This window comes from Scyliorhinus canicula, chromosome 9 (assembly GCF_902713615.1).
Source record: "Scyliorhinus canicula chromosome 9, sScyCan1.1, whole genome shotgun sequence".
NCBI lineage: Eukaryota > Metazoa > Chordata > Chondrichthyes > Carcharhiniformes > Scyliorhinidae > Scyliorhinus > Scyliorhinus canicula.
In genome coordinates, this window is record NC_052154.1 from 80825958 (window position 1) to 80849132 (window position 23175).

At 44.7% G+C, this 23175-nt stretch overlaps 1 protein-coding gene across 1 annotated transcript; it reads left to right on the forward strand.

The window, feature by feature from the left end:
- Nucleotides 1–2049: 2049 nt before the first annotated feature.
- LOC119971472 (tyrosine-protein phosphatase non-receptor type substrate 1-like) lies at nucleotides 2050–9637 on the forward strand. The gene is made up of 7 exons (XM_038807042.1): nucleotides 2050–2232; nucleotides 2425–2745; nucleotides 3471–3782; nucleotides 5329–5439; nucleotides 7070–7113; nucleotides 7710–7817; nucleotides 8813–9637. Exons 1-7 carry the CDS (start codon nucleotides 2172–2174, stop codon nucleotides 8840–8842), a joined length of 987 nt encoding a protein of 328 aa, XP_038662970.1. The 5' UTR covers nucleotides 2050–2171; the 3' UTR covers nucleotides 8843–9637.
- Nucleotides 9638–23175: the final 13538 nt, after the last annotated feature.

Below are 23175 nucleotides of genomic sequence, written 5' to 3' on the forward strand. Positions count from 1 at the left end.
TTAAACCCGGGCTTCATATAGAGGTGCAAGTTTTCATTGGAAGCTGTTCTCAGTTTCCAATGAAAACCGGAAAAAAATCTATTTGTATCAATCGCGATGGTTTTCAGCCCTTTATGGGGTTTGGTGTTTCGAAAGGTTCCGTGATGCTCGCTGGAGCATTTTATTGCGTGAAAGGCACGATATAAATACTGTACAAGCTAATATTGTACAGAAACCTTTGGAAAATATTTTTAAACCCTTGTTTTTTGTTGGCCATGCTGCAGTTGAGTTCAAAAGCTGCCGAACGTTCACAACGAAACCTATTTTGGAACAAACGGACACAGGATGTCAAACGTCATTGCGCTGGTTTTCAGATTAAATATTCAGCAGACACTTAACATAGCGGCAAACTCACGGCCAGTGCGGTCAGACATCAGCTGAACCTTTATCCGGGAATGATGTCGCGTGTGGCCCCTGTGTTCATATTCCTGTGTCTCCCGAGGATCATTTCAACAGGTATCTGGATATTCTCTACCCTAGATGTCTTATTAAAAAATAAATATTTCGGAGTTCTCACGGCAATTGAACCAAATATAGTTCGTCCGTCAAAATCTCTTTTGCATTTCCATGCATTATTATGTTCTAAAGTCTCTAGTTTCGCATTGAATACAATTAATTAATAAAAACCTTAAATATATTTGATAACAGGCGCTCCAGCAACTTCGATCAGTGTGTCTCAAAGTCCCAAACAGGTATCTATATTAAGGGGGACAAACATCACCTTCTACTGCATAATCCCACTTTCTCATGATAATGTCGGTGTCGAAGTGCGTTGGTGGAAACAAGGTGAGAATAAATACCTCGCAAATGGAGTCGATGGAAGAAAACGATTTGATCTCAAAAGCAAAGGAGGTGGTGTATTTGAGCTGCGAAACGCTACTCTCCAGGACTCAGGAACCTATCACTGCGGAGTGATCCGTGACGGAAAATATAGTGGAAATGGGACAGGATCCAGTTTAACTGTTTGGGGTAAGTGAGCGGAATGGCGGGGAACATCAGACACTCTATGGTGTCATGTTCTTTTGTACCGCATTTGATGTTATAAAACATGGTGCACAACGTCAAGTTATGCAGCAGAACGTGATATTTAATTCGCTGTGTTATTCCAAACTGCTGGAAATACTGAGCAATTCAGGGAATGTCTGTGGAGAGGGAGACAATGTTAAAGCCTCAGGCCTGTGACCTTTTCAGTGGTATATTACCGAATTCATTCAAAAGGCAATGTTTACATTAGATTTAATAGTTTGTGGGTGCTCCACCATAGATACCCCAGCCAGAGGAACCAACCTCGCCGTGTCTACCCTGGCAATCTTGTACATTCCAAAGAAATCACACCTCCGATTCTTCGAAATTCCTCACTCTCCACTTGTGGAAGCTTCCAGAAATTACTATAACTTTGCTCTTCTTATCAGTAAAAAGTCTTATAATACCAGGTTAAAGTCCAACAGGTCTGTTTCGAATCACTAGCTTTCGGAGCACAGCTCCTTCCTCAGATGTTGAAAAGGTGATCGTGGACTGATGCAGATATATGGTCAGAATGTCACCCAGCATTCAAGCATAACATCAAGTTTGCAAACAATCTGGCTCACTACAGGCAGTTGCCTAAGAGAGGCGTGGAGTCTACGCTTAGGGATGAATTTTGATACAGAGACGTGTTTTCCGCTGACAGAGTGGTATGTGTGGAAACCATTCACATAGTTAAACCCGGGCTTCATATAGAGGTGCAAGTTTTCATTGGAAGCTGTTCTCAGTTTCCAATGAAAACCGGAAAAAAATCTATTTGTATCAATCGCGATGATTTTCAGCCCTTTATGGGGTTTGGTGTTTCGAAAGGTTCCGTGATGCTCGCTGGAGCATTTTATTGCGTGAAAGGCACGATATAAATACTGTACAAGCTAATATTGTACAGAAACCTTTGGAAAATATTTTTAAACCCTTGTTTTTTGTTGGTCATGCTGCAGTTGAGTTCAAAAGCTGCCGAACGTTCACAACGAAACCTATTTTGGAACAAACGGACACAGGATGTCAAACGTCATTGCGCTGGTTTTCAGATTAAATATTCAGCAGACACTTAACATAGCGGCAAACTCACGGCCAGTGCGGTCAGACATCAGCTGAACCTTTATCCGGGAATGTTGTCGCGTGTGACCCCTGTGTTCATATTCCTGTTTCTCCCGAGGATCATTTCAACAGGTATCTGGATATTCTCTACCCTAGATGTCTTATTAAAAAATAAATATTTCGGAGTTCTCACGGCAATTGAACCAAATATAGTTCGTCCGTCAAAATCTCTTTTGCATTTCCATGCATTATTATGTTCTAAAGTCTCTAGTTTCTCATTGAATACAATTAATTAATAAAAACCTTAAATATATTTGATAACAGGCGCTCCAGCAACTTCGATCAGCGTGTCTCAAAGTCCCAAACAGGTATCTATATTAAGGGGGACAAACATCACCTTCTACTGCATAATCCCACTTTCTCATGATAATGTCGGGGTCGAAGTGCGTTGGTGGAAACAAGGTGAGAATAAATATCTCGCAAATGGAGTCGATGGAAGAAAACGATTTGATCTCAAAAGCAAAGGAGGTGGTTTATTTGAGCTGCGAAACGCTACTCTCCAGGACTCAGGAACCTATCACTGCGGAGTGATCCGTGACGGAAAATATAGTGGAAATGGGACAGGATCCAGTTTAACTGTTTGGGGTAAGTGAGCGGAATGGCGGGGAACATCAGACACTCTATGGTGTCATGTTCTTTTGTACCGCATTTGATGTTATAAAACATGGTGCACAACGTCAAGTTATGCAGCAGAACGTGATATTTAATTCGCTGTGTTATTCCAAACTGCTGGAAATACTGAGCAATTCAGGGAATGTCTGTGGAGAGGGAGACAATGTTAAAGCCTCAGGCCTGTGACCTTTTCAGTGGTATATTACCGAATTCATTCAAAAGGCAATGTTTACATCAGATTTAATAGTTTGTGGGTGCTCCACCATAGACACCCCAGCCAGAGGAACCAACCTCGCCGTGTCTACCCTGGCAATCTTGTACATTCCAAAGAAATCACACCTCCGATTCTTCGAAATTCCTCACTCTCCACTTGTGGAAGCTTCCAGAAATTACTATAACTTTGCTCTTCTTATCAGTAAGAAGTCTTACAATACCAGGTTAAAGTCCAACAGGTTTGATAGGACTTTAACCTGGTGTTGTAAGACTTCTTACTGTGCTCACCCCAGTCCAACGCCGGCATCTCCACATCATGGCTTCTTATCAGTGTCAGACAGGTTGTTTGCTTCTCTCTGGGGGATACTGCTGACGGACCTTTTGTTACTCACAGAATGGGAAAGGAATGCGGATACCATTCTCCTCTCAATCCTTACGCGTAACGTCTCTCCACTGACCTGATTTTCCACATTTTCTGTTCGCAGTTGCACCAACACCGTTAAAGATTCTCCTGAAGCCTCTCGCAAGTAAGCCATCTACGTCTCTGACTCTTGTGTGTCAAACTGCTGCGTTTTACCCGGATGATTTGACCCTCCTTTGGTATAAAGATGGCACCAATATCACAGCTGAGATGAATCCAATTAAACAGCGGAACAAGGAAGGACTCTACGAAGTTTCCAGTTCTTTGGAGGAGCCGCAGCCTGTGCGGGACGACGCTGTTTACATCTGTTTGGTAACTCACATCTCCCTCCCGACTCCCGCCATTGCCATCCACACTGTTACCAACTCCTGCCCAGGTATGAGGCCAGCAGATCAATAATTGAGTTTAGAAGTTAGTAAAAATCTAAAAAGGATATTTCTTACAGATTACTGACATCAATAATCATAAAGGTGGTTTTAAACCAAAGTACTGGAAATATAAAATCATAGGGAAAATGTAACCGTTTAATGTAAAATATTACTGACTCAAACCTGTTGTCAAATCGAACTAATGTACCACTATCCTTCTGCCTGTTGTAGCTTGGCAGGTTTCAAAGTGTTAAAAAGACAAAAGCATCACGCCAATTATACAATTATTTTACATATCCTATTCATTATTGAATGCTCATATGTGACGACTTCTCAAAGTGAGTTTATTTTTTCTACCGTCAGTTTTCTTCACATGAGCTGCAGAACTAAGAATAACAGTTTCTTTATTTGGCCCCACTGTGAATGGGTCGGCGTTAGCCTTATGGGCAGGCCGTAATGCCTCTGCGTTATCCAGCAGGTTGGAGAGGTAGTGCGTTTGAGATATTTCATTATATTAACAAATAACCTTGAGTTGGTTTCCGTTCCGTATTCAGGTACGGTCTTGCTTTAGTTAATTATCTGCACAACAGGCAATAGGCGTTTGCCTATTGATAGCATGGTAGCACATTGGTTAGCACAGTTGCTTCGCAGCTCCAGGGTCCAAAGTTCGATTCCCGACTTGGATCAGTGTCTGTGTTCCGCGTGGGTTTCCTCCGAGTGCTCCGGTTTCCTCCCATAGTCCAAAGATGTGCAGGTTAGGTGGATTGGCCATAGTAAATTTCCCTTAGTGTCCAAAAAGGTTAGGTGGAGTTATGGGGATAGGGTGGAGGTAGGATGCCGTTTCCAAGTGCCGGTGCAGACTCAATGGGCCGAATGGCCACCTTCTGCACTACAGATTATATAATACTATGATAGAATTAGTGCGGTCCATACTTTTAACAATGGCGAGTCACTTTTTAAAATTACTCCGACTTCATTAAATAATAGTGTAAGAGCAAAAGATTGATCAAGTACAAGAATACGTTTTTCGCTCCATCTAAATGTACTCAAAGGGAATTTTAATTCTAAAACGCCAATGTTTGGAACACCTCAATTGGCACTCTCCATCGAAGATTATTCTGATCTTGTGCCATCCTTTGTGAGAAGACAGTTAGAAGTCTTGGAACACCAGGTTAAAGTCCAACAGGTTTATTTGGAATCACTAACTTTCGGCGTGTAGCTCCTTCATCAGATCATCACTCACCTGAGGAAGGAGCTGAGCTCCGAAAGCTGGAGATTCGAAACAAACCTGTTGGACTTTAACCTGGTGTTGTAAGACTTCTTACTGTGCCCATCCTAGTCTAACGCTGGCATCTCCACATTATGAGAATCTGTTAGTTTGACTTCGTATCGAATGCGATAAGCTACAGACACTTTGAAATAACGCTGTCATCCAGATATATCACCCAGTTGTGGAAAACATGAGCAGCAGATGAACTAGCAAGTTAATTCGAGGTCTCTTTTTCGGCAGAAAAACGAAATAAATCAGAACTCGAAATAATTTTACTTTTGCAGAAGCTGATGGTAAATATCATTACATCTGGATTTCTGGATGTGCGGTGGGTGGATTGGCTTTTCTGACATTAATGATCATCATTGGGACGAGATTCTGCTTGAAGAATAAAGGTAGGGGTTACTTTAATCATTTTATTTCAACATGAATATTCAAGAGGACGGCGAGATCGTGCTCGGCGGCACTTTCTGCATAAGAAAACGCGGTTGATGCAATAAAAACCGAAATCGTGAGGTTCAAATGGACCTTATTTCAAAATCTTTTCATGTAGGAATTACCACAAAATTAAAATATAAAGAATCTGTTTGTATATTACCGAGGGTAATATCCACATAATGGGATATAACAATTGTTGTCATTGTCCATTCCCCAGCCGATTTGCACTCCTAGAAGTGACTTCGTGGATTCAGTTTTTTAAGAAAGTTCAGAAAATTTGAGCCCCCGAAGATGTGAGGATAAGAAGGCTACTTGTTCCAGCCAGAAGAGCAAAATGATTATTGCAAAATCCAAACTTTTGTTCAGCGTTCCGAGGAAGGGTAACTCGTTTGGTGCAAATGAAAGTTTCTTCTTGATACCTTTATTCTAGAGTCTCCCCACAAAATTCATAAAATTATTTTTTGTTTTCCGCTATTCAATGTTCAGCCTCTAAAGTTACATATATGGTACTTTGTGCGTACGGCACCATAGTACCTATGTTTCATGCACGAGTAATTCAAAGGTGTGGGTTAATAGTTCAGAGAAAATGGGGAAGACTTTAATTAACTTAAAAACATATTCAAATCTTTCATCAGCAAAAGACAATTAATCTGAGGGCTGTCACTAAATACCAAGTAAGTGATTAATATCCTTAGCGATTGATACGCGAATGTTCCACGTCGTCTTACCTATGTGTGACTCCAGTCCTTCACAAATGTGTTCAATTCCGAAATCGCCTCTGAAGTGGTCACTCAAGTCGTTTAGTGTTTCCAGCTAATGGTAGCTATAGGTGACAATAAATATGTGCTTGCAGCTCGAAGCTCCTGAGAATGAATGAAGCAAAATAGCAGTTCGATCTTTTTCTACACTCTTAGTATTCTCATTTATTTCCAGAAAGAAAGGACAAGCCGCCTCCTTGCAGGCTAAGGGGTCAAATTTATTCCGCGTGTCGACATAACACGCGGATAATCAAAAAGCTCTCTGAAGTTTGTTGGACAAACATTGGAGTTTTATCATTCGTGATGAACATTGGCTCCTCTATTCAATGGTCCGGTCGACTAGAGCAGCGGACAGTTTGATTGTTCTCTCGTATCTCGTACCACACTGTCTTGTCTGTATAGTTCAATATCCGACATTGAACATTGCTGTTCTGCCTTAAATGGACATACTTTGCGTTCTCTCAGCCAAATCTTTGGTCTCTCTCAGTTGCTCCCTCAGTTAGTTCAATGTAATCCATGGAACTGGTTTTTATTTAATCCCGGTTGTCGCATTGACCTTCCGTGTGTGTGGCATCGTTTTTGCGCTTTTCGTGTGAGATTTTCTTCGTGTGTTTCTGTCTGTGTTTCTTTTAAAAATAAATTTAGAGTACCCAATTCTTTTTCTTCCCCCAATTTTTCCAATCTGTGAGTTTCTGTATGTGTGCGAGTGTTTCTGTAAGTGCATGTGTGTCAAAACTTACTCAGATTCTATAATTACCTTTGAAAGCACAAACTTGGAGAATGACTATATCATAAGAATTGAAAATAATTAAGCTGCGTTACTTTCCAGGTAAACAAGACAGTATAACAATCGTGAAGCCTCATGACGAGCTGGTGAGTTCATGTTATTGTGTATATATATTGTTATAATGGGAATACTTCGTCACAACCTATTTAGCTACAGCATGTATCTCTAATTGATATGTACTTCGTCACAACCTATTTAGCTGTAAACATCCATCTCTTATTACTGTGTACTTCGTTGCAACGATAAATATTTAACGATAATATAAAGCCATAAATATTTCTGTCAAATTGATGTAATATTAAGATCGTATTTTGAAAATAATTTGGTGCTTTGTGGGCTATTGCTCAAGGCAGGTGATGAAGGAAATTGATCGCGTCAGTAAGGTACGGCTGTATAATAATCATAAGGTTGTTTGTGGGACCTTATGTTACACGTTTAGAATGCTGAAATTGACTCTTGTCTGAATGACACTATTGGATGAAAATCGGCAGGATGAAATGCCAGTTGCAATTGACAATTTACTTACCGGACCTAACGTCGACACGTCTTTAAATATATTCATGGCGCTTTCCGCATTTTATATACAGCCCATGTCCCATTTATGTTCAGTGTTTAATCAGAAATCTGAAAACTGATGTTGCCAATAAATTAACCAGATCACGAAATATTTTCGTTCCGTCAGGCGCAGAGAGCTGACGACAAGCTTGTGACATATGCTGCAGTGGATTTGAAAACATCCACTAAAACGCCTAGATATAAATGTGAAGAAGAGGTGACAGCCTACGCTCAGGTGGGTCTGGGACGTAAAGAATAGAAAAATAGAATACCTGTGAACAGCCAACAATAATGTAAAAGCAGACATTTTGACCTTTCTGTGACTTTGACTGTGTGTCGCCTGGTCCGCATGGAAGGGTGTTTGTAATAATAATATTTATTAATAAGAATTTTTATGATTGTCAGAAGTAGACACACATGAACACTGCAATAGTTATTGTGAAAATCCCCTAGTCGCCACATTCCGGCACCTTTTCGGGTACAGGGAGGGAGAATTCAGAATGTCCAAATTACATAACAAGCACGTCTTTCGGGATTTGCATTGCTATGACTGACTTCTTACGAGCTAATGACAGGAGAGTCAGAGCAGGCTACGATCGTTCATTCAAGCATATGCAGGGAGAGCTGGCCAACCAGTATCTGATCAGAACTCTGATGTTTACAGAGAAACTGCACATTTTTACACCGCGCTGCACGTACACAGATATGGTTTAAATATCGATCTGACATTGTATGTAGGCTTTAGCAAAAACAGACACATCTTGTATTAGTTATACAATTACAAGTACACCCTCTTGCAGGGGCTCCTAGCTTATCTCGGTATGACTACCGCCGCTAACTCTATCTGGTACTAAGAAAACAGTGCTTTCTACATGACTCCAGGACTACTTTATTGCCAAAGATGTCAGCTAATGCAGTCCTTGTGAGGTGCTAAGCGCACCTGGAGAGTCTGCTGACGCGTCTTTAAGCTTGACGAAAGTCAATTGTTGTTAAAATGCACGGTACCACCCTTTGCAGCAAATAAATATGCTGACTCTCTTTGTAACAAAGAGATATGTGACCCTTTCTACTATTTTCTTATTGATGCGTTACCTTACTATGTACTCATATTAAAACCTCAACCTTCATTATCTATTCCCCCTAATAGTATATTGTTCTAATGATGCTGACTTGAACTTTGAACTGGTACAGAAGGCCAATCTACGATGTATTTAAACATTGTTTTTTCAGATTAAACAAGGGAAAGCCTGGACAAAGTAACGCATATGGCTTTCGAACTGTCTATTTTTGACACAATGAGACAATGCAGAAATAACTAAAGAAGCACATAATATGGAGAGCTACAGCCGAAAACCCAAAGCGAGCAACAAAGGAGACTTACAGAGTAGCAGCACCCAAATGAAGTCACCATCTTGGGTGCAGAAAACAGTTATTGCCGTATATGTCCCCCCCATCTCTATCAATTTCACTGAAAATGAAATCTGGCCGCTGGAAAAGAGCCGGAGATCCAATACGACAGTTGACTGCTTAAGTAACAATAATAGCTTATTCTCACAAGTAGGCTTCATAATTTACTGTGAAAAGCCACATTCCACCGCCTGTTCGGGGAGGCTGGTATGGGAATTGAACCCGCGCTGCCTCTATTTGGCCATTGTTGTGTATTTGGCCATTGTTCTGTATTACAAGCCAGCCATTTAGCCTACTGTGCTAAACCAGCTACTCCATGTTACCTCCATGCGCGTGTATGTTCGTATTACGCACTCCTTGATATGTAACAGCGCAGTGCATAAAGCAACACATGTAGTTATTTCATTATTTGGAGATTATTAGTCAGTAATATAAATACATGTAATGAAAAACACTTTTCAAGTTGATTCTGTGTTATTTCTGTACTATTACGCATTACTGTAATTACAAGGGAGGCCTGTTGTCAGGCTATTAGAATGCACACAATCGGATTTCTTACATTCACTTTCATACGCTTCGGTACCCTTTAAACACGGCGTTCATGTCTCAGAAAATAATTACTATCTAATAAAGTCAAATACATCATTATCTCTGTCTGTGTTTCTATTTAAACCTCGAATCAAAAATTGACTCAAATAAGACCATGCAGAATTTTATGGTAACGCATTAAAGACTTACGTATCTACACAGCAAGTCTCTTCGCTTTTATCGCCAACTATGAACATCTTCAGAATTTTTTCACTTTCTACATTTGTTGTTTAACGTCCGAAACTCCAATGACTATTAGTGTTCCCCTGAAGGAATTCACATTCGCCATATTCTCCGTCTCATTAGATGGTAACGTCAAATTTGATTGTGGATCCCTGAATTCTGATGAACCGATTACTTACATGTCTCGTAAATTAGAGCAGCGCCAAATCAGGCGGCCGTATAACATCAGCCATAAAATATGTAATTTCTATAAGCTTGCTTTCACAATTGCTGAACTTCAGACCAGATTCAACTTACTCCCACGTGTGGACCATTTATTTCATGATTTCTTAACAAACGCCTTCGGAAAGCCCATATAAATCATATCCACAAACTTTCCTTCGCCTTTTCCCGTTATTATTTATCCAAACAAGTATCTAAGGTAAATAAAGCGTATTCTGGGCGCAATGAATGTAACTGAATGTTCAGCAACTGTTTCATTACGATAATGTTTCAAATTATTGTCGCATTGGCATTTTCCGCTAAATAGCAGCAGGAGCTTCAGCAGTCTTTTGAGAACTAGATAATGAATCATAATGCGTTCATATATACAGTGATCGTTCATATGATACAATGCACATGACGCAGTGGAAAAGTTAACGTGTGGAAGCGATTAGCTAACAGTTCCGCCTTGTGCTGTTATATTGACAAAAATTGCGAAACATTAATGCAGGCGTGTTGGTTTCCAAATGTATATTTGGTTCGATGGCTCACCTCCGCTGCAGATGTTCAAGTTTTAAATTTAGCTGTTAATTGCAACACTCGAAAAATGTATCCGGTGTTGCGTCGTAACGGTAATGCATCCCACTTTTCACTGTAATTGCAGAAACAGAAAATGTTGACATGAAGCTGAGACTATATTTGCTATTTTCCATTCGAAACGTTCCTAACTCATTGACAGCTTTAATTTATAATTACGTCTGGTTAAGGTGGAGAAATTGTTCCTTTTCTTGCAACTTTCTAATGTTAATGCGTCTGGTGGCGCTTCGACCTCTGAGCCAGAAGTTTCCGACTTGAGGCCCACTGCAGGATTTGAAGGTCATAACGTGGCGAAACAAAATGATTATGAACATGAAAATCCTGTCTCTGGCAAACATGAAAATCATGCCTGTGGCAAACGGCAAGAGCGGGAGAGTCACTTTGGCGGCCAGAATCGCATGGTAGCTGCTGCGCAACAGCGTCCTCACGTGAAAGCACTCCAAACGCAGGTTCCTGTCCCGGCCTGTGCTCCGTACCAAGTGTCCTCCTGGTTTTGAGTGGGGAACCGACACATGTTACCTGTAGAAGCATTTGCCTAAATAGTATTTCAGGTCGTTTATTCACCGGCATAGAGGTTTCAGCACGCTAAGTCTGTCTTTGCACCTGGCTGAATGCAGTGGTCTGCAATTCAGCAAAAACGGATGACTTGATATCCAGTTTGTAAATTGTGGACACATTTCTAAACTGTCAAACGGACTTGGTTAGTGGTGAATTTTTTATTTAATCGCCTTTTAATTATAACAATTTGAACAGCAGAGCTCCTAATTATTGTTGTCCATGGATCGTATTTTGTAAATAATTTCATATGGGATATGGTGGCGTAATGGTATTATGGCTAGAGACCCAATCTGGGCACCCCCGTTCGAATCCCACAACGGCAGGTGGTGGAATGTAAAAACAACTCAATTAAATATCTGGAATTAAAAGATTGTCGTTGAAAACCCATCTGGCTCACTATCGCCCTCGTAGGAAGGGCGTCTGCCCTACTGACCTTCTCCGGTCTGCATGCGACTCCAGGCCCACAGCAATGTGGTTGACTTTCAAAGCACTGTGAAATAGACCAGCAAACTACGAAAACACAAAAAAGAATGAAATGAGCCGAAAAGACAGCAGCAGACCCAGCCCTGTCGACTCTGCAAAGTTCTCCTTACGAACATCTGGGGGCTTGAGCCAATGTTGGGAGAGTTGGAAATGGTTTCCACTGGTGGACTCATACCTGCCACAATGGATGATGGCTGGAGCTCAATCATCTCAGGAGTCCTTCGGGGTATTTCCCTAGACTTCAAGCATCTTCAGCTGCTTCATCACCTTCCATCATCAGGTGGAGTGTTTGCGGATGGCTGAATAATGTTTGCAACTCCTCAGATCAGTCACTGTCCAAAGCAGCAAGACCTGGACAATACCCAGGCTTGGGCTGGCAACTGACAAATTACGTTCATGCCACTCAAGTGCCAGGCAATGACCATTGTGTACAATAGAGGATCTAACCATCGCCCCTTGACATTCAATGGCATTTCTGTCACTGATTCTCCCATAATCAACATCCCGGGGGCTATCATTGGTCAGGAACTGAACTGGACTGACCATATTAATACTGTGGCTACCAGGGCAGCTCAAAGGTTAGGAATCCTACGGTGCGTAACTTACCGCTTGACACCCCCCCCCCCTATACCCCAAAAAGCCTGTCCACCATCTACATGTCAGGAATGTGATTGAATGATCTCCCGTTACCTGGATGAGTGCAACTCCAACAACACTCAAAAAGCTAAACACCATCCAGACAAAGCAGCCGACTTGATTGTTCCCCCTTCCACAACATTCAAACTCCCCCATCACCGTCGAACTGTGGCTGCCATGTGTCCCATCTACAAAATGCACTGAAGCAACTCATAAACGTTCCTTAGACAGCAGCTTACAAACCCATGACCACTACCATCTAGAAGGACAAGAGCAGCTGATAACCAGGACACCACCAGCTGGAGGTTCCCCCCCAAGTCACTCACCACCTTGGTTTGGAAATATATCACCGTTCCATTTATGTCGCTGGGGCAAAATCCTGGAACTCCCGCCGAAACAGCACAGTGAGTGTATCCACACCACAGGAACTACAGCAGTTCAAAACAGCAATTCACCACTACCTTCTGAAGGGCAACTAGGGATGGGCAATGGCCTAATGAGTGATGCACACATCACGTAAATGAATTTAAAAACCTTACTCTTCAGTATCATCTGCATCAAAAGCAGGGTTCGATCTCTGCTTTTTACCAAAGGTGAAATGGGTAGGTTGGAAGATTGAATTTTACCTTTACTGAGACGCTGCATTTCGTTCTATTGAAGAGAGTAGAAATGTTAGAGCTCACAAGCTAAAGCTCGAAAACTACCCAAAACAAAACATGGGACTTCAGGTGGTGGACATGGTGCGAGGTGTCACATACAGGGCAGCTCCTGTTTGAAGGCACAGGAAATAGCCCTTTTTACCCGATACTGGGTGAAATTTTGATGAAAAGGTGTAGCTAGAGGTTGGAGGGGTAGTTTCCCCAGGAGTGGTATGTCCGCTGGTTCCCAAACCCGACAGAAGCCACTGAGAAACCTGACCAAAGTGTTAGAGGAAACCTGTGCTGCAGTGGCTCGTGTAAGGCTGGCTGCTGGGGAAGGGCTGCTGCAAGGCTGAAGACCCAGTTGGAGCAGTTGATGGTTTTTAGTGAGGAGAAATTCTGCCAACAGAGGAAGGACATGCGGGAGGAACGCCCGAAGGCCATCGAAGGAGCTGCAGCATCCCTGAAGAGTTCATTAGAATGGCTGGAGATGTGCAGGGCTGGCAGATTCCGGAGATCGAAGGAGTGATCTCGGGCCACAGTGATCGTGTGTGCGTCTGGAGGCGGAGCTGGGGCTCCTGGGGGAACCTGTGTAAAATTTCTAGGGCAAAGATGGAGGGGCAGGAGGGGTCAAATACCTCGAGAGGGCGGAACCTGCAAATAGTGGGCCTGCCTGAAAGAGTGGAAGGTGTAAGTGTCACGAGGTACGTCTCGAACATGCTGGAGGGGCTGGTGACAGAAGAGGTGCTAGACAGGTCCCTGAGGCAGAAGCCTAGAGCTGGGGAGCCGCCATGGGCAGTGATCGTAAGACTCCACAAATTTGTGGAGAAAGAGGAGATTTTGCTTTGGGCCAGGGAGAAGCGTACCTACGACTGGGAGGTGAATAAGGACCAGATTTATCAGCACATCAGAGCTGAGTTCGCAAATCAGTGGGCAGGGTTCAACAAGGCCAAAGCGGTGCTGTAGTGGTGGCAGATCAGGTTCGGGGTGTTCTATCTGGCAAAATTATGGATGACGTTCGGAGGTCGGGAGTATTATTTTGAGAACCAGAAACAGCTGAAGACTTCATTGAGGAGCATAAACTGGGGAGAACTGAGTGGACAATGGGGTGCTGGCACTTCGTAATGGTTGGGAACATGTTCAAAGTGGGGATAGGGATTGGGGGATTTTTGGATTTGTTGTTTACTGTTGGGATTGTAAGGGATAAAATGTTTATGTAGCGATGGATGTTCCCATCCCCTCTCCTGTGTTATGGGACTACTGGTGTTCAGCATTTGATTGTTTGCTTTTGGGGGAGGCCTGGGATTCGGGTGAAGCCTTTGCTTGGGTAAGGGAGGGTACAGTCAGCAGGGAGACTTCTTCCTTGAGCTGAAGAGTGGGGGGGGGGGGTGTTTGGACAGGGGCTGTCATGCTAGTAGGTGATGCTGGTGAACGGAAGTGAGGTGGTGTGGGAGAAGGCTGAGAGGGGTGGCGAGGGGGTGGGGGGCGGTGGGTGGAGGGGGAATTGGGGGAGGGCGAGGTTATTGCAACATGACAGGGCATGAGAGATGACATGGCCAGGGCGGAGAAGGGGGACATCTGGGATGGGCTAGGTACAGGGTGGAATTAAGTGGGCGGGAGTGAAGTGAGGAAGATTGTAGAGGTGATTGGAGGTGGAACCCTCCAGTAAGGCTGGTAATGTGGAATGTGCGCTGGTTAAAGTCGCAGGTGTCCGCCCACCTCAGGAGCTTGAAAGAGGGGGTGGTCTTCTGCAGGAGACGCACCTCCTTGTGAAGGACCAGGTTAGGTTAAGGAAGGGGTAAGTCGGGGAGGTTTTTTACTCGGGGTTTGATTAGAAATTGAGGGGAGTGGCGATTTTAATGAGCAAAAAAATGGGATTTGTGAGTGCAAAGGAGGTTAGGGATCCAGGTGGGAGATATGTGACTGTGACTGGGGTATTGGAAGGGCAGCTGGTGGTGTTGGTTAAATATATGACCCAAATTCGGATGATGTGTGTTTTGTGACGGGGTTGCTGGCAGAGATTCTGGATTTAGCCACGCACCAGTTGATCATGGAAGGGGATTTTACTTGTGTCTTAGAGCCAAGGGTGGATAGGTCGAGCTCCATGGCGATGGGTAGGGTATGAATGGCAAGGAAGCTGGGGGGGGGGGAGGGATCATGGAAAGGATGGGTATGGTGGATCCATGGCGTTTTCAGAACTCAGGGAGCTCAGGGGGAAGGGTGTATTCCTTTTTTTCACACGTCTATAATGTGTATTCGAGGATTGATTACTTTGTAGTGGGTTGGGAGATTTTGCTTGGGGTGGAGGGCGCAGAATATGTGGGGATAGTTATCTCGGACCATGCTCCCCAATGGCTGGAGATTCAGTTTAGATCGGGATGACGCCGGGGCAGAGATTTGATTCATGGTTGTTAATGGTTTTCGTGATAAGGTGCGGGGGCAATTAAGAAGTATGTAGAGTTGAATCAGAATGCGGAGGTGTGGGCCTCCATATTGTGGGGCGCCCTGGAGCCAGGGGTTAATGGGGAAATTAGTTTGTTTAAGGGTCATGCAGATAGGGAAAGGAGGGAGGAAAATAACCGTCTAGTGAGCGAGATAGTGGAGGTGGACAGGCAGTATTCGAGGGTGCGGAGGGATTTGCGAGGAGGAAAACGTTGCAGGGACAGTTTGACAGGCTGACAATGGGTAAGGAAGTAGAGCAACTGCATAGGGCAAGAGGGGTGCAATGGGGAGATGGCTGGTGCAGCAGCTGTGGAGGCAGACTGCATCCAGAGAAACATTGCAGATACAGACTTGGGCTGGAGATGTGGTGTCAGAGTCGAGGAATATAAACAAGGCGTTTAGGGAATAGTACAAGGGGCTGTACGAGGCGGACACAGGGGAGTGGAGGGAGACATGGGGCAGTTTCTGGATCAGCCGGACTTTCCCCAGGTAGAGGAAGCAAAGAGGCTTTGGAGGGGTCTTTGGGTCTGAGGGAGGTGCTGGATACTATCAGGGGTATGAAGTCAGGGGAAGCCCCAGGGCCAGATGGGTGCCCGACGGAATTTTATAAGGATTTTGTGATGGACCTGGCACCATATCTGTTGGGGGCACTTAATGAAAAGCTGGAGAAGGGGAAGCTGCCTGTGACCATGACGCAGGCAATAATCAGACTAATCCCGAAAAAGAGGAAGGACCCGGTGGAATGTGATTCGTATAGGCCCATATCATTATTGAATATGGATGTGACAGTATTGGCTAAGTTTTTGCTGGGGAGAATGGAGGATTGTGTCCTGGTGGTGGTTGCAGAAGATCAAACAGGCCTTCTGAAGGGCAGGTAGTTCGTGGGTAATAAAAGACGGCTGTTGAATGTCTTGATGAATCCGTCAGTGGGTCTGGTACAGGAAGCGGTAGAGTCCATAGATGCGGTGAAGACATTTGATCAGGTGGAGTGGCGGTACATGTTCTGGGTTTTTGTAAAGTTTGGGTTTGGACCGAGATTTGTGGCATGGGTGCGGTTGCTGTGTGTGGCAGCATAGTGTGAGGACGAATAATATGAGTTTGTGGAGTTTTGACTTACACAGGGGTACGAGGCAGGGGTGCCCACTGTCACTGTTATTGTTTGTGCTGGCCATAGAGCCATTGGCAATGGCTCTCAGGGGGTCGGTGGAGTGGCCGGGGATTATGAGGGAAAGAGGGAGCATTGGGTGTTGATCTTTGCCAATACCCTGTAGCTGTATTTTTCATATCCGCTGGAGAGTATGGGAAGAATTATGGGCCTGCTGGGGAGATTTGGAGGGTTCTCGGGGTATAAACGGAATGTAGGGAAAAGTGAGGTTTTCTTGGTGAATGAACTGGGATGGCTGGCAAATTTAGGGAGGATACCATTTACGGTAGTGAGGGATAGGTTTAGGTACTTGGGGATTCAGGTAGCGAGGGAATGGACGGGACTCCATAAGTGGAACTTAACGAAGCTGGTGGAGGATGCCAGGGAGGATCTTAAGAGGTGGGATACACATTGGCGGGGAGGGTCCAAGTGGTGAAAATTAATATTCTGCCGAGGTTCTTGTTCATTTTTCAGGCTCTCCCGATCTTTATACCAAAGGCCTTTTTTCGGAAATTGGACACAATCATTTGTATGGGTGGGGAAGCTGCCGAGGGTCGGAAGGACCCTGCTACAGAGGCAGAGACAGCAGGGCGGGGTGGCATTGCCGAACCTGCTTCATTATTGTTATGCGGCAAATGTGGATAAGGTTCAGCGATGGTGGGAAGCAGAAGGGGTAGTATTGACTAGATGCACGAAGAATCATGGAAGTGGTCTCATTTGAGGAATATCGTGACGGCAGCATTGTCAATGGCTCCGAGTAGGTATTCCCGGAGCCTGATGATGTAGTCCACGGTGAAGATATGGAATCAGTTGAGGAGGCATTTAGGGTGGAAGAGATGTCAGTATTAATGCTGCTGTGTGAGAATCATGGGTTTGAGCAGGGAGGGGCTATGGATAGTGTATACAGGAGGTGGAGGGAAGTAGGGCAGGCCAAGTTGAGGGATCTGTATTTGGAGGAATGGTTCACCAGTCTGGAGGAGCTAAGGGTGAGGGTAGAGCAGCCAAGGGTGATTGAGTTCAGCAATCTGCAGGTTAGGGCCTTTGCGCAAAAGGTTTGGGGAGGTTCCCTAGGTTGCAGGAATACAACTTGGTGGAGTGACTGCTGCTTCCGGATGTGGAAGGGGAGGGAAGAATTGGGGATATATACAATTGGCTGGGGGGGGGGGTGTAGGGAGGTGAACGGGTGGTGAAGGTCAAGGCGAAATGGGAAGGGGACTTGGGAGGGGAGATAAATTGGGGGAGTATTGAGTGAGGCAGTACGTAGTGTAAATGGGATCTGCTCCTGTGCAACGATGAGCCTGATACAGTTTAATGTGGTGCACAGGGTGCATATGACTCGGGCAAGAATGAGTGGGTTCTTTCAGGGAGTAGCAGATGATTGTGAGAGGTGTGGGCGGGACCAGTGAATCATGTGGGCATATTTTGGGGTTGTGAAAGATTGGGAAGATTCTATGCGGGAGTGTTCACTGCCTTGGCCACGGTAGTGGAGGAGGAGGTGGACCCAGACCCTTTGGTGGTGATATTTGGGGTTTTAGAGAAGCAAGAGATCAAAGCAGGCAGCTCGCGAGTAATATAAGACGGCTGTTGAATGTCATGAAGAATCCGTGAGGGACTCTGGTACGGGCGGTGGTGGATGAAGTGAGGACTTTAATCGGGTGGTAGCGGCTTGGTTGGGTGACCAGTACGACTAGCTGCGGTTGGAGATGATAAACATAGAACATACAGTGCAGAAGTTGGCTATTCGGCCCATCGAGTCTGCACCGACCCATTTAAGCCCTCCCTTCCACCCTATCTCTGTAACCCAATAACTCCTCCTAACCTTTTTGGTCACTAAGGGCATTTTGTCATGGCCAATCCACCTAACCTGCACATCCTTGGACTGTGGGAGGAAACTGGAGGAAACCCATGCAGACATGGGGAGAACGTGCAGACTCCGCACAGACAGTGACCCAGCGGGAATGGAACCAGTGACCCTGGCGCTGTGAAGCCACAGTGAAGAAGGGAAAAGCGTTGTACAGACTGCAGTGTTGATTAATGGAAGTATGTTTCCCAGGGTGTTTATGTGCTGTAACCTGTTTTTATACATGTTTGTAATAAAATACATTAAAAAAACAAACACGCCATGCTGCCGCACACAGACGCAAGCTCTGTGCATACTCATTGAAAACGTATCTAAACGTATTAATGTGCATGCATTATCAAAAAGGTCAATAGATCAATAAGAAATGAAACCGTCTTGGGAGACTCAGAGGAACAAATTCATTACTTTGCTGCCTTTATCTGAATCCACCAAACACTTTGTGCTTTATCATCAAACCCTATCCCTATGTTCATGATTCAGTGCACATGTCACTTTATGCATTTTCGAGCATAGTTACAACCTTGTGAGAAAGCAAGTGGGCTCACAGTTACGTCCAATATGCGAATTCTGCACATAAGAAGCAGGTCATAGCTCCATATGAATATAATGTATCTAACTGACAGCATCATCCAGGATGATAGCTGTGGCCTAAATTGGTGTGCCATTCTTGCAGATTAAAAAAAAACATTAGAGTACCCAATTCATCTTTCCAATTAAGGGGGAATTTAGTGTGGCCAATCCACCTACCCTGCACTTCTTCCAGGTTGTGGGGGGTGAAACCCACGCAGACACGGGGAGAAAGTGCAAACTCCACATGGACAGTGACCCAGGGCCGGGATTCGAACGCGGGTCCTTAGCGCCGTAGGCAGCGATGCTAACCACTGTGCCACCATGCTGCCCAGTTGCAGATTTTAATGTATATCGATAGCATGACATATCTAGAATGTGTACTTTGCAAACAATAGAAGTACACTCTGCATACGAATTAGCTGTAAGGCAGTTGAGATACAGGGATGTCTCTTGCTGTAAAGTTTTGGAACGCAGGGAGACATTTGAGTATATATTTAGCTTGCAGCCACTGACAGTGAGATACGAGCAGGTGGATGCTTAATTCATCTGCAGCCAAGCACATCTACAGTGATTGTCAGTTTTGCAAAGAAAACTTAGTTTCAACCTAATTTCAGAAATATCAAGGGTCAGAACATTTTGATGCAAACCTTGATAATTATAGGAGCAATTTCTTACTATTTGGTCTATTAACTATTTTGCCATTTGAGGTTCTGACCTAGACGACAAGAATGCTTAATGCGGATTGTCTTTGGAGCCTCAGACGAAACACAGAACTTTCAAATCATAGAATCACTACAGTGCAGAAGGAGGCCATTCAGTCCATTTAGAGTGCACCGAGCTTTGAAAAGAGCACCCTACATAGGCCCACGTGCCACCCTGTCCCAGCAACCCAGTAAACGTTCCTTATGGTTTGGACATGATAGAGTACTTCCCCTTATTTTGAGGTTGTGCCCCCTAGTTAGTTCTGCTTTCACCCGCCAGTGGAAACTACCTGCCTGCATCTATCCTATCTATTCCCTTCATAATTTTATATATTTCTATAAGACCCTCCCCTCATCCATCTAAATTCCAATGAGTACAGTCCCAGTCTACTCAACGTCTCCTCGTCATTCAAACCCTTCAGCTTTGGGATTAACCTATTAAATCTCCTCTGCACATCCTCCAGCGCCAGTACGTCCTTTCTCAGGTAAGGAGACCAAAACTGAATACAATACTCCAGGTGTGGCCTCACTAGCACCTTATACACTTGCAGCATAACCTCCCTCGTCTTAAATTCCATCCCTGTCGCAATGAAGGACAAAATTCCATTTGCCTGCTTAATCACCTGTAAACCAACTTTTTTGTGACACATGCACTAGCACACCCAGGTCTCTCTGTACAGCAGCATGTTTTAATATTTTATCATTTAAATAATAATCCCTTTTGCTGTTATTCCTACCAAAATGGATAAGCTCACATTTGTCAACATTGTGTTCCATCTATTAGACACTAGCCCTTAACCTATCCAAATCTCTCTGTAGACTTCTGGTATCCTCTGCATTTTTTGCATTACCACTCATCTTAGTGTCGTCTGCAAAGTTGGACACACTGACCTTGGTCCCCAACTCCAAATCATCTATGTAAATTGTGAACAATTGTGGGCCCAACACTGATCCCTAAGGGACACCACTAGCAACTGACTGCCAACCAGAGAAACAGCCATTCATCCCCACTCTTTGCTTTCTATTAATGAACCAACCCTCTATCTATGCTACTACTTTGCCATTAATGCCATGCAGCTTTAGCTCATGCAGCAACCTTTTGTGTGGCACCTTGTCAAAGGCTTTCTGGAAATCCAGATATACCACATCCATTGGATCCCCGTTATCTACCGCTCTGGTAATATCCTCAAAAAATTCCACTAAATTAGTTAGGCACGACCTGCCCTTTATGAACCCATGCTGCGTCTGCCCAATGGGACAATTTCCATCCAGGTGCCTCGCTATTTCTTCCTTGATGATAGATTCCAGCATCTTCCCTGCTACCGAAGTTAAGTGCACTGGCCTATAATTACCCACTTTCTGCCTACCTCCTTTTTAAACAGTTCTGTCACGTTTGCTAATTTCCAATCTGCCGGGACCACCCTAGAGTCTAGTACATTTTGGTGAATTATCACTAGTGCATTTGCAATTTCCCTAACCATCTCTTTCAGCACTCTGGGATGCATTCCATCAGGGTAGGAGACTTGTCTACCTTTAGCCCCATTAGCTCGCCCATCACCTTTGTTCATGTGGCCGGGGACTTCAACAAGTCCAACCTCAAGAGTGTGCTGCCAAAATTCCATCAGCACATCTCCTGTCCCACCAGGGGTGACAAGACTCTTGACCACTGCTACTCAAAAATCAAGGGCGCCTACCGTTCCATCCCCCGACTGCACTTTGGGAAATCAGACCATAAGATGGTGCACCTTCTCCCGGCATACAAGCAGAAACTCAAGTGGGAGAATCCAGCTGACAAGGTTGTGCAGTGCTGGTCCGATGAAACAGAAGAGCTCCTGCGTGACTGCTTAGAGACAGTGGACTGGACCATTTCCTGAAATATGGACGAGTCCACTGTCTCTTTAAGAGCTCACCGACCAACTTAATTGAGTATGCCACCACCGTCACAAACTTAATCAGCAAATGTATGGATGAATGCATGCCAAAGAAAGCAGTATGTACGTTATCCAACTGGAAACCATGACTCAATCGCGAGATTGACTCCCTACTGAAGGACCGGCCTGAGGCGTTCAAGTCAGACGACCCTCACCTATACAAGAAATCCAGGTACGACTGCCGCAAAGCCATCCAACATGCCAAGAGAGAATATCAAACCAAGCTAGAGTCACTGACAGACCTTCGGCGGTTGTGGCAAGGATTAAACAACATAATGGGCTACAAAGCAAAGCCGAGCAGTATCTCCCGCAACAACGTATCCCTCCCTGATGAACTCAACACATTCTATGCTCGGTTCGACCAGGAAACCAACAATCCGCTGTCAAGTGCCCCAGCAGCCCATAACTCACCCACACCAACCATCACTGCTTCCAAAGTCAGATTGGCCTTCCTGAAAGTCAACCCTCAGAAGGCGACGGGCCCGGACAGGATCCCTGGTCGTGCACTCAGAGCCTGCATGGACCAGCTGGCAGAGGTGTTCGCGGACATGTTTAACCTGTCCATACTCCATTCCGAGTTCTCCACCTGCTTCAAGAAGACCACCATCATACCAAAGAAGAACCACGCAAAGTGCCTCAATTACTACCATCCTCTGGCCCGAACTTCAGTTGTAATGAAGTGTTTTGAGAGGTTGGTCATGAAGTGCCTCACCTCCGTACGCCCAGAACGCCTTGATCCACTGCAATTTGTATACCACTGCAACCGGTCCACAGCAGATGCCAATTCCCTGGCCCTCCACTCATCCCGAGAGCATCTCGACAACAAGGACTCCTACAACAGAATCTTATTTATTGATTGAAGTGAACTCACATGGAATATTGTATGGGCGGCACTTCATGGTCAGGTATTCCAGGTCCAGCTCTGCCTTGAACACCATAATCCCAGTCAGGCTCATATCAAACCTCCAAAACCTAGGACTTGGCTCCTCACTCTGCAACTGCATCCTCGACTTTCTGACCAACAGACCACAATCAGAAAGAAGGAACAACAACACTTCCTCCGCAATAGTCCTCAGTACCGGGGCCCCGCGAGGCTGCGTACTTAGCCCCCTACTCTACTCCCTGTACACACATGACTATGTGGCAAAATTTGGTTCCAACTCCATCTGCAAGTTTGCAGACGATACGACCATAGTGGGCCGGATCTCGAATAACAAAGAGTCAGAATACAGGAGGGAGATAGAGAACCTAGTGGAGTGGTGCAGCGACAACAATCTATCCCTCAATGCCAGCAAAACTAAAGAGCTGGTCATTGACTTCAGAAAGCAAAGTACTGTACACACCCCTGTCAGCATCAACTGGGCCGAGGTGGAGCTTCAAATTCCCAAGGCTACACGTCTCCAAAAATCTGTCCTAATCCACCCAAGTTGACGCTACCACCAAGAAAGCACAACAGCACCCATACGCCATCAGGAAACTAAGGAAATTTGGCATGTCTGTCCTAGCTCTTACAACTTTTACAGATGTACCATAGAAAGCATCCTATCTGGCTGCCTCAGCCTTGTATGGCAACTGCCAGGACCGCAAGAAACTTCAGAGGGTCGTGAACACAGCCCAATGCATCACACGAACCTGTCTCCCATCCATTGACTC